The sequence below is a fragment of the Amblyomma americanum genome, chromosome 7 (genome assembly GCF_052857255.1).
Source record: "Amblyomma americanum isolate KBUSLIRL-KWMA chromosome 7, ASM5285725v1, whole genome shotgun sequence".
NCBI lineage: Eukaryota > Metazoa > Arthropoda > Arachnida > Ixodida > Ixodidae > Amblyomma > Amblyomma americanum.
This window is the reverse complement of record NC_135503.1, coordinates 76,241,867-76,254,117: the sequence shown is the minus strand read 5'-3', so window position 1 is coordinate 76,254,117 and position 12,251 is coordinate 76,241,867. Positions and strand designations below refer to the sequence as shown.

The following is a 12,251-nucleotide window of genomic DNA, read 5'->3' as shown; positions in this document are numbered from 1 at the left end:
ATGCGCTTGCGAGAAGCTGGCAGGCAAAGCAACCTCTCCAGTGCACGTAACTCGTCGAACCAGCCAAAATTTGTTGGGCCACAGCGCCGAGGGTAACCGCATTTTTGAAATTCTATAAACTGATATGGACATTGCTTACGGTGGGCTACACGCCTCTCAATAATTAGAGAGCCTAACAGCAATCGTTAAAAGTTAACTATGCAATTTTAAGGGAAGCGGTAAACACTGTGGGAAGGAATATAATTGAAGGCGCATAAGTAGTCGGTTCGAATCCCTAACGCAAGCTAGCCTCCAACTTGTCTTGCGCATGTAAGCTAAATATGCAAGGTGAAATCGTATGAAACCACCCGGAACACTGCGACAAACGGCTGCGCCACAATTTTGGTACGACTGTTGGACGGAAAGCTGGCGCCACGTCGAGGTCTGCCAGTCGATAGTACCCTACATAGACAAACGACATATATAGGATTGTCTGAAACTGTTGGTGCTCGGATTACGTCACCCTGCGTTACACACGCGCGCGCACACACACAACACGCACACACAGTTTTTCCCGTAATGGAACTAGTAATGATTTCGCGTAAAAAAAAGTTATTGCCATCTGTTATACAAGTATTTGTCAAATGTTTTAGGGGAATCTCCCAAGGTGGAGTAAATTTGTAATAAGGGAGTAATTACTCATTGGCATCCACCCAAGCGCAGCCATACGGCTACAAAGGAAAGCTATACAGCTTTCTCAGAAACCTCGCAGTTAAAAGTAAAATTCGTCTTGGTCCAGGGTTCGAACCCGGGACGACAGCAGTAGATGCGCAATCCCTAAGCTCGATTGCGAGCGACATAGCGATAATGATGCATATATTTTCTCCGAGAAATATCCGCTCGATCAGTCTTCGCGGTAACACCTCCTCGCGCAGGCATCGCGCGTATGGAAACGGTTCTCGCCGGTCGCACAGCGGTGGTGGGCGAGGACGGCGCCCGATGCCTTGACGCAACGGAACACGCCGCTTCCGGCCTTGGGAACACCGACGGCGAAGTAGGGAAACCTGCCCATGCAAGCACAAAGGGGAGAAGGCAGGCAGCATTGAAGGGCAGCAACACAGAAACATCAGAAGCACGTTAGATGTTCGCAGCAGCATGATACGTACAGCAAAACAACCCATCCATGACGGTGACTTCGTATGATCAAGCTTAACCAAAGTTGTGCGCATTGGAATGTTTCTGCACTATTTTCTTCCACCATTGGACTTCCACACATCTTCGATGTGCAAGGTACAGAATTACTCAAAAAACTCTCCGTCTTTTTCTAGTGAACTACGTCGCACTCCATTATGCTTCCAGTTTAATTTTCTGATACTTCTAGTCCTTCTATTGTTTCAATAACTGTACACCTCTGGAAAACATTCCAGACTGCTCTAGAACCTGCCGATGTATAATACTTCCTTTTGGCACTCAGCTCTGCGGGAACCGAAGAATAGTCTTAGTGTGAGAAAACTCGCTGTCCAGTTTCGGGGGCAGCTCTAACTGTAAGGTGGAGAGTGTTAATGGGAGTTTGCAGATCGCTTACGAAGGCGCAAAACCGACGTCACTCAAAACATTACATATTTATAGTCTATAGCGTAGGTGCAACCAGTAAATGCATTGCAGGAAAGGTTTAGCACATTCTAGGACGGCTCATAGAGGGTGGTAGCCACACTCGTACGTATAGCAGGTGCTGTCTCCTGCCAGCACTTCTCTTCCACGTGGACAGCGTTTCTTTCTCAGCTTTTGCTGCATTATCTGCAACTGCGTTCAGCCGCTTATCTTTTCAGCACTAAGGACAGCGGGCTCAGCGTGTCTCGTTGCATTCGCTGCTTGAACTGCCATAGCGCCAGCCTGCCCGTCTCTCGCTTAAGTGTCGCGTTATGCCGCCTAGGCTGCTTTAGCACCTTCGTGGGTTGCTACTTCAAGCTGCCTTTGGCGATATATAGTGTGCCTTCCTTCCTCTTGATTCATCCGGTTGCATGGCACAGCTAAGGCGGCAGCACTTATCGTGGCAAAAATTTGGAAACGCAAAACTAAAGAATGAGAAATGGAAGACGCGGATTTTGGACCATGCGGAGTGTGTTGACACCAAAACACGTAGCGCGAGAGGATGTGGCGATGGCCTAGTTTGCATCCCAATCGGGGCCGTTTTCCTGCTGGATACCATTTGAACTGAAAATTTATTCTGCCTCAGATTCTACCGGTGATGTTCCATTCGGGAAATTTTACCCTTTTCAAGAAATTTTCGATCTAAAATTGGGGCTTCAGGAGAAAAGAGATATTCATTAATTTCAGGAGAATTTTCAGGATAATTAGTAGAGAAATGAAAGGATTCTGTTTATGAAGATTTTTATTTGAGGCTTTTCACATCGCTACTAAAGAGTGGAGAATGACAGGATGTTAGGGGTGCATTGGCAATACTCACCGCCAGGCTTAATAAACATTAAGTGGCACAGTCACTGCTGAGCTTAGCACAAAGCCACGGAGAGGAGAATCAAAAACTAGAACCGGGAGCATCGTTAAACGAAACCCTCTCATAACTATTGCCAAGATTTGAGCTGCTCGGTTTGAAAATATGTCTGAATAGCTGAATTCTTGGCCAAACAGCTACGGAAACCATTCCTGATAAAATCGACTAGTGACACCGACTTTTAAAGCCGTGATACTTATCCTGAAGGCAAATGAGATCATTTTTTCGGCATGCTCGCTAAATAGAGCCACACGCTCAAGTTTCGTTTCCTGCTCCCGACCTGAGTTGTTGGGCGGTGCAGGGTTCGTTGACCGGCCGCTGGCAGCGTCGGAGCAGCGGCTTGTGTCCGGGCACGCAGGTCTGGGCGCACTCGCTGTAGCTGTCGAATGCGTCACCCCCGTCGGCGTCTGTGCGGGACGGACAGGCGCCCAACGGGAAATCCCACGGCTGGCAGTGGGAGCCGTTGAAGAACCACCACTTGTGGCGGACGTCACGCCTGCAGGCAAAGCGCACCGTTGCGTCTGATTTTAGAGGAAGCTCCGAGGAGGGCCTCACCATGTTAGGGACTGGAAATGATAAAAATGCCACGTGATGCCGCGAAGTTCACGTGATGCCACGTGATGACGAGAACTAGAACGGCCTGCTGGAGAGCGAGTCAGGCGGGCAGTTTAAATCAGAAAGTGGGCAATGTACACTCTTACCTGTAGCCCAATATGAGATGCCTTTGTCGGCAGTGGATATACTTACGTTGTTTATGATGATGCTTATGACTAGAGCATAGTTCGAAGCCCCTCTGAGCATGATTTTGGGACAAGTGTTCTATTTGCTGCTTCGTTTACTTTCCGTGCTGTGACAAAACGTCAACGTACATACTTGCTTCTCTACTTGACATACAACCTAACGAAGCAGTGTTTGTTGTCCTCTGAGATAGTAGCTGCCCTGCTTCTCTGGGTCCAACATCTCTTGATTGCTGTCTAAACGCATGCGCGCCGCAAGTGAAGAACATAATGAAAGTGTTTAGCAAACGACAGGCAAGTACATTTGTACCAATGTCTAGGTATATCCATCAATAGGCAGCCACCGCGACATACGCGACAATTAGAACTTTTAAAAGGCTCTGATGTGCTTGCTTCCTTTATCACGACTTCGTACATTATTTTAATATAGCATTAAGTTTTCTTTTTAGAAAAAAAAGACTCCAGCTTCAATCGAGGACGTAAAAACAGAAGGAGAGGGCAGATGTTAATCTGCGAAGCTGGTGCCCATGTATAAAGCTATCAACGCAGAGGAGCCAAACTGCTTCACTAATCGCAATTTCAAGTGAGCTCCTTAGAAAACTGGCATCATCTAACACGTTCCACTTTCCGCACTCAATTGCATTTTCAGGCGGAAAGTGTTACACTGGGAAGCCATGAAACTGCCTAATAAACCGCCTAATAGAGCACTGTGCAACAATTACTTCGCTGTGGGGTCGTGAATTTCGCGCCAAACACTGCGCACATTGCTTGTGCGTGCCAGTACTTGATTCTGCGCGTGTGCTCGGCAGGGGTGGCACCGAGTTACATCGCGGAATCTGTGGTGCCTGCATTGCTAGCAGAGAAGCTGATAATTGTGTCAAGATTCTTTCGGTTGCTTTTCGAAAAAGGAACTCAGCGTACTTAGCCGCCACTGGCCACGTGCACAAGAATAATGGTGTCACTTTTTAATGTAATAGCAATAGTAGGGCCATGAAACCGAAAAGTGTCCGGTTGTGCCACCGTCTGCGTGCACTCCACATAGCTGCTAACCATGGCAGGTGTTTAGAGGTATTCCCCTCTCTTCACCTGCCACCTTCCAATGGTCCCTTTCTCTGTCTTAACCCTCTCCCTCTCTCGAGTTGTAGTAGACAAAAGGGAGACGCGGAAGGAAGAATGAGTAAGAAGAAAATTACTCAGACAACAGATGGCCGATATGCGAAATAGAAAGCCTTTTGGAGAACTATCTGGGCAAAATATAGGCTTACGGGAGCTATCCCTTGTCGCGCAACTCGGGGAGAGCAACCAGGGTCTCATAAGCCCCATCGGTGGTTGTGTTTGAAACAGCCACCTGCAGGTGCAGTGGCTGATTGCTTAACAGCTGCGCCACAGCTCCGGTAGTGGTAGGAGGACTCGTCGATGTCTAACAATGTGCACATTTTTCTTAGTAAGAATTGCAAAAGAATCAGAATTAGAATAGATTAGGAAGTAAAAGGCAATGGACTAAGAGTTGTAATACATTCATAACTGGAAAAGATTTGCAGGTCAAATAATCATGCTAGCGCATTTCTTCAACATCAATCTAATTCATCGCCTCTAAATTCTTTTGTATTTCCGAATAAAGCTCCGGCCGAGCATGTCGCCCCAACTACGTACATAGGTGTTGTTTATGGAGTTAGAATTTGAATTAATGTCGCAGTATGCACCCTCTTCTTTTTCTGTTACTATGTGCTCGTGTGAACGGCTACTTCCTTTCTGGATTAACCACCAACAGCCAAGAATTCTGCTCTGCAATGATTTCGCGCATGGCTCGTAACACACACTCGTGGTTATTCAGAACAGTGTGTGAACTTATACTCCAAACCTGTACGGCTTTCGAAGAAAGTGCTGAACGGTCCATAAGACAAGATCCACCCCAGGCTTTGGATTTTTAAAATGTTTCTTTTTTATTAAGTATGCGATTCGGATGAGGGGTAATAAATCACAGATTGATGCAGCGCCGAGGCAGACAAGACGAACTGCTCTCTGGTCTGCTTTTTGATCCTCCTATTTTTTTTCACAAGTGTATCAACCCGTGCTGTCATTTCTAGATCATGCCGAAATGTATGACCTTCAAATTTTAACAGGTTCCGTACCCGCCGCGGTGGCTCAGTGGTTAGGGCGCTCGGCTACTGATCCGGAGTTCCCATGTTCGAACCCGACCGCGGCGGCTGCGTTATTATGGAGAAAAAATGCTAAGGCGCCCGTGTGCTGTGCGATGTCAGTGCACGTTAAAGATCCCCAGGTGGTCGAAATTATTCCGGAGCCCTCCACTACGGCACCTCTTCTTCCTTTCTTCTTTCACTCCCTCTTTTATCCCTTCCCTTACGGCGCGGTTCAGGTGCCCAACGATATATGAGACAGATACTGCGCCATTTCCTTTCCCCAAAAACCAATTATTAACAGGTTCCGTAAAGCATGATGCTGGCCTGGTTTGTACATTCCTAATGCCTGTGAAGAAGAAACGACCAATAAAAATATGTGGCCATAAAGTCGGCAAGGTAAGTGCACGTAATCTTCCTGACCTCCAACTGACCTCCACGCATATTGAAGCACGAAATCAGTGTTTCGGCATTCCCATAAATCTAGCATTCAAACGCACATAAGCACGCAGCAAGCCGCATCACACCATATCTGAAGCGGCGCAAAGCTCTTCGAGTCGCACCTGGTGCACATGGAGAAGGTGGCGGTCTGGAAGCACTTCTCTGAGGGCACCGCGCCCTCGACGCAGCTCTTTCTGCAGTGGTCGTGCGACAGGTACTTGTTCCGGCTGTGGTTGCACACGACGGTTCTGTCGGTGGCCGTCATGACGCACGTGTTCATCGAGGGCTGGTAGTAAAACTCGTCGCGGACCTTCACGCAGTACACGTGGAGCGCCACAGAGCACACATCGTGTTTACGTTCCTGCAAAGAAAGACCCAGTGAACGACAACTTGTTCTCTTCAAAGGGCAGGCGGATCAACATTGCGTCAAGCAAGCAAGAGTGCTTAAGCGCTCATCCATCTTGTTAAAGCTCAAACAGGTGCATGTGGACGACTATTACGTGATGAACAAAAAGCAACCGTGCACCGCTAATGGAAACTGGAGCCGAACACTCTTCCACCTGATGCCAAAGCCGGCACTCTGCATCCTCTACGGGGAGCTATTTTTTTATAAAGCGTTTATCTACGCAAACACGGCAGATAAATGCAAGCTGCATATCGAAGGAGAAAAATTATGGCAACCCAGCAAGCTGATGCCAGTACTCGTGGCATTTTAAGCCCATTTTGTTCTTTGCTTTCATTCTGGCGACAGCCGTTGCAGCGTTAGCGTCCTTGTAAAATTATTGATGAGCACATTCTTGCTTTCTTTTTTTGCGTCCTTGATTCACAGCGACCGCTGTTAAGGACTCTTTCCCTGGGCTTAGTGTCATTGTAGTAGCAGCAGCAGGCGCAACCGGAGGGTGGTTACCATGGAGGAGGAAAACGGTGACATTGACGTCACTCTTGCCATTAGAAAATGCCATGGCAACGCACCGCAATGAGTCGTCCGAAACCAGTGATATTAGATGCGAATGCTTAGTTCATCTCCCTCGCAACTTCTCCCACTGCTGTGACTACCTCCCGAAACACATGCATAGACTTCATTTTTCAAAATCAGACGTTGCCCCGACGCCTCGAACGCATCTCTGTCCACTTCTCGGATTGCCTTGTGATCACAATGATTTCTTCTTGCCTGTCAAAAGCTGTGAGAGAAGGGCTGCCTGAAGAGAGAATGTGTCTGCAAAATAGAGCGGTCTCCAACAGTAAATACTTGCATGCGACCCTCAAATTCTTTGCCTCTTTATATCGCGAAATGAAAATACGTGATCAGCTATCAGTTTTTTTTACGCTTATTGGCATGTTCAATCTAAGCTCTTAAGATTCAAGCTTACAAATTCAGTAACGACTGTATTTATCAATCAATCAATCAGTCAATCAATTAATTAAATAGACTTTATCTCGCAACTTACACGGCGAAAAAGATGGTTGGAGAAAAAGTTGCTGTACAGCTGCTTGACAGAGCTCCAGCCGCCCATCAAAAAAAAAAAAAGTTGACTCGTAAATTGCGAACAAAGTCTTACCTGAACCTAATCCCGGCTTCTTATACCGTGTTCGCTCCAACTTTCCTTCTGAAGTATTTGAAAGAACGGTTAAAAGTGACTAAGCGCGTAACCCTTAAAGTTAGTCGGACGTCGGAGTAGGCGATGTGTCAAAAGGGTGTAGTCATGTTAAGCAGGTACGACCAACTCAGCCGCACGGAACCACTGCGTATCTTGAGGCACTAACAGGAAAATGCCAGGAATTGGAACAATCAGTAGTGGAGTATACCACAATCACATTCATAGCTCCCGTGTTATTGCTACCTATACACAGCAGAACAAACCTGGCGACAGCCACAAGGTGGAGTCACGGCTCAAACGCATAAAGTACCATTTTCACGGCCTTCCTCAATATTGACACTTTTGCCCACTACAGTAAAAGGCAGCAAAGAACCCTAAAAATGAACTCATCTTGCTCGCCTCCAGAACTACTTAAAATGCGGGCAAAGTTAAAAAGCGCCTTAGTTTTCCTTTTCTGCACTAAAATGGAGCCACCGCGGTGACTCAGTGGTTATGGCGCTCGGCTGCTGACCCGAAAGACGCGGGTTAGATCCCGGCCGCGGCTGTTGAATTTCTATGGAGGAGGAATTCTAGGTGCCCGTGTACTGTGCGATGTCAGTGCACGTTAAAGAACCGCAGTTAGTCAAAACTTCCCCTTGAAGCCGTGAACCGAGAGGCTATGAGGACCATGCTTCCACGCATTACAGCGATCATAGCTTTACAAGAGAATGCGCAGCTCAATATCATTGATGAGCTGGTGCAGCAGCGCCGTGAAGCGCGCAGCCTTAAGGCCAATCTATCGCACTCCACGCATGCACTGAGGACTTATGCAACGTCACACTCCATTTTTCAGCCGCCAACGTCAGTTCTTCCCCCATGGAAGTTTGTACAGCTCACCGACAACAAGCCAACAGATAATCGCCGGCCAACGTCTGCTCATTCGGCATCGTTGCTTCGCCAGAAATTTGAGGAACAAGATGCTTGCCTGCCTGAAGTATCCATTAATGTCTACGTAGACGCAAGCATACAAGACTGCAAAGCAACATGGTAAAAGCAACAACAGCTATCTACTGCCCGTGCAGACCTGTCCTGAATCAAACCTCTTGGTTTCAGCTTACGGAACCCCCTTCGTCCTTTTGTGCTGAGCTCGTTACAGTTCAAGGAGTACTCTGCTCCGTGGCCGACATAACTATGCTCTCTGCGGCCCGCGTTATCATCCGCAATGACGCCCTTCAAGTTGTCTGGTTTGCTACGACGTGTTAGCCGCTGTCCAACAATATGTCGGGACATCCACCGGCTCGCGGCACGCATCCCGCAGCCAGTACGTATTGAGTGGGTCCCACGGGATCTGCTGACCTATCAAAGCCAGGCAGCTTTAGCGACCCGCCTTGCGAATACAAACTCATCACCGCCTCGGCTCCTTCATTTGGACAATTTTACCCTCCTTCCATCAAGAAAGGAACTCCTCCGGCGCCGCACACGTGCTCTCGTCCCTCCATGTGCGGTAACCCTCCCCCGTGGTCTTACCCGTGCAGAGGAGTTTGCGCTTAGGAGGATCCGGGTCGGGGTTTCCCTCACACCAGCCATCACTCGAAAGTGGCCTCAGTACCGAGAATTGTTTCCTCGGCCAGGGTGTCCGGTATGTAAACACGAGGACATTGAGGCCGACATTCATCACTTACTGTGGGACTGTCCAGCTCTCAAGCCTACAAGGATCCGGCACCTGATGGTAGCAGGTCTTTCACCAAGCAACGCTGCTTCATACATTGCCTGGACGCAGGGACCGTACCATCGTTCTCTACTGGACCTCATCAAATCAGCTAGCCTTTTTCCATTCATTTCATCTCTACTGCATCATTCATCACACAATCACTCATCATTGATGCCCGGGGGCAATAAATTCCGCTTTAAAAAGAAAAAACTTCCGGGGTCCTTCACTAAAGCGTCTCTCGTAGCCTGAGTTCCTTTAGGACGTTAAGCCTCCATAAACCATTAACCAACTCAGGTAAATGGAAGGACTCCACAACTTTGTAATCACCAGCTGCTCGGAGGCTGCCCTTCACCATACAGAGAGAAATTTCTGCTAGCTTTCTTACCTTTACAAAATGTATAGTCGTGTGCAGGTATGATCTGTCCTGTCTCTTAAAACTGAAATCACTGTATTCTAAATTAGTGGCCTCGATCTGAAAACCTTGCGCATGTGCTCGCACCCGAGCTCAAAGCCACAGTTATAAAGTTCAGAAAATGCTTTGCATCACAGCGCCTGAAGCATAATGGCAAAAATATACATGCAGCTTCAAAAGCTTAAGACTGCTTACAGCATTTTCGTATATTCACGCCACAACTAAAAACGACGAAGGAAGCTATAGAGTTTAGGACGTTTGAAATCAGGTCGAGCTTTTTTGGGCATCACTTTAATTGTGGAGTAACTGCAGAATGCTGCAAGAGACTGTTATGGAAATATTCATAGGAATGGCCTAATGTTCCGATGTGTAGATAAGTCGTACTTTAAACGTTCGCTCTGCACTCGCACAGAGTTGTTAAGATTGTCATTAAAAACCAATAGGAGGAGTTCTTGTCGATGAATAGCACCAAACTCAACCGTAACGAGGGTTGATCTGCGGATATATTGATTGTTATGGTGCAGTCTTTGGATATGCAAAATTATTGTGTTCATAAACTACTTCCCGTTAAAAAATGGGTTTTTCCAGAAAGCGACCGCAGGAGAAGCCCAATATCTAAAAACTGCTTCCATATCAGCGTGAGAGGTGAACAACATTGGCCTCTTATAACGAATCACACGTAAGATTGTTAGGCTATATCGGTCACTTCCGTTTTGAAAAAGCCTTATAAAACACTTAACATAAAATTCTATTTAAACGCCATCTGCAGATGATTCCCGCTGTGAACTATCTCAAAGGTACGACTTGAAATTTTCAGTATATATGTATTGAAGAAAGAAATTTTCAACACTTAGAAGCTGTCTAATTTTCGGCTCATTTTACGAGAAAATTTGGGGTTCGAATTAAATTTCGTTTCTCCAAATGATATTAATAATGCTCCTATGCCATAATAAACAGCTCATTAGCGCCTTATGACTGGCTTTGTGAGTGCTTCTGTAGACTGAGCGGTTATTTAAACAGCAATATCACGATTGAGCTTGATGATAAAAAGAAAAGAGTCTCAAATTGTGGACAAAAATGTTTGATTTTGAGAAATTGGGGAGGCAACAAGATGACATGGTGGATGCTGTCTAATACTAAGATCCTTACGTATAGTGTCAATTCTTTCCCTAATATCTTTACCATATCTTTAGGAGCACCAGAAAAAGCGACGTACCTCAACCTCTTCGCTATCCGCTGAAGCTTCCCTAGTTTCAGCAGTGCCTTCAGTCACAGATGCTTCTTCAGTCGTTGTTTGAGTGATGTAAGACGCCGCTCGGTTACCGAAAAATCTCGGTCCGTGGTGGACGTCGGATCGACTCGTGGTTGAGTTCTGTTCGGCTTTCGATGCACCGATGGTGGTACTCCGGTGCGTCGGAGGCTTGCGGCTAGGAGGAGCAGTGGTCGCAGTAACAGCTTGAGCCTCAGCAGGAGGGCTCGACACTTTGGGCGCGGAACCAACCGCCTCCACTGCATCCTCCTCGAATTCCGACGACCAGCGATTGCCGATGACTCCATCGTTGACCAAGAAGATTGCAAGGGAGCCGATCAGGAACAGCCCCATTATTGCCGTGAGCGCGAAGATGACCTGCGGTTACAGTACAAACTTGTATCTTATGTGATAGAGGGATAAGTCGCTCTCAGGGCTAACGAACGTATGGCGCAAAAAGCTACCGCTGGGGTATTAATGACGGGGAGGGCGAAAGCAACGTTAATTTTGGTTTAAACTAAGGCTTCTTGAAAACTCGTGGGTTTCGCTAGGGCCTGTTGGTGACGCGCAGAGTGCGACTACTGAGGCCTACCACTTCAAGATTAAAGGGGAAAATTTGGTAAATACGGACATGCACTGGCAGCGTTTCAACTGAATAAAGAATATCTGTTCCAGTTCTGATCATCAGGGTCATCATCATGAACGAAATTGATGAATGAAGTTATAGAGCATTTGTGGGGTAAGGAAATTCAGTGCTACTTTGTTCTCTTCGGTGAAGAAATGCCACGTGGCCATGAAGGTCGGCGCTGTTGTAGGGCTTACGATTTATCTATTTTCGCTGCTTCTTTGCCGCAGAAAGCGGCAAAAAGTGCAACCTGTCGTCATTATATTCATATTTTATTTTAGGTATGTTTTCCCTCTTACTAATGCTACGCACTGGCTTTGCCCCTGGGGAGCCTGTATATGAATGATATGGGGAGTATCTAAGATCTTGTAAGGAGCCATAAAAATCCTTTTCGTGTATTCTAGACACTTGGACGTTCAAAAACATTGCGTAAGATAGCAATTCATGTGTTTGTATCAGAGTGAATCAGGGTCTATTGGTCGCATTTACCTGGGTTAGTAGTGTTAACGTCACAAGTGCCTTTTCCACTACAACCCCAGTGTACGTTTGCAGATGCGTATTCGCACCTACCGTGCTTCTAGAACTAGGATGTGACCTCTTTCAACAGATGCCTGAGCCATTCGTTTGGTGCATAGGGCATTTCGTACCCGCATCCTTTCCCGATGTAGCGTCCCTCAGTAAGGAACTTACTCCGGCATAACGCTGATGCATTCAAATTGCAGTAATTGGGTCTGGAGCGCTACGATTGCGTTATTTCAAGAACTTTTATGAACGCAGCTGGACAGATAACTCTGATATGAATTAGATAAAAGTATTAGCCTGATCACCCTTCAGTATGAGTTATGGATCTGTTACATTCAAGCAGTGACT

The 12,251-nt window shown here is 46.8% G+C and overlaps 1 protein-coding gene across 1 annotated transcript; it reads right to left on the bottom strand.

Moving 5' to 3' along the window:
* Positions 1 to 868: 868 nt before the first annotated feature.
* LOC144097241 (uncharacterized) lies at positions 869 to 11,124 on the bottom strand. The gene is made up of 4 exons (XM_077629985.1): positions 10,724 to 11,124; positions 5,930 to 6,168; positions 2,772 to 2,987; positions 869 to 1,043 (listed from the first exon to the last, which is right to left on the bottom strand). Exons 1-4 carry the CDS (start codon positions 11,108 to 11,110, stop codon positions 884 to 886), a joined length of 1,002 nt encoding a protein of 333 aa, XP_077486111.1. The 5' UTR covers positions 11,111 to 11,124; the 3' UTR covers positions 869 to 883.
* Positions 11,125 to 12,251: the final 1,127 nt, after the last annotated feature.

What these genes read in the sequence shown, in the direction of transcription:
- LOC144097241 (XM_077629985.1), bottom strand. Translation starts at nt 11,110, where the DNA reads ATGGGGCTGTTCCTGATCGGCTCCCTTGCAATCTTCTTGGTCAACGAT. An exon ending in CGGATAGCGAAGAGGTTGAG is followed by an intron (nt 6,169 to 10,723) that starts GTACGTCGCTTT and finishes CTTTCTTTGCAG; the next exon opens with GAACGTAAACACGATGTGTG. An exon ending in ACCTTCTCCATGTGCACCAG is followed by an intron (nt 2,988 to 5,929) that starts GTGCGACTCGAA and finishes CTTTGCCTGCAG; the next exon opens with GCGTGACGTCCGCCACAAGT.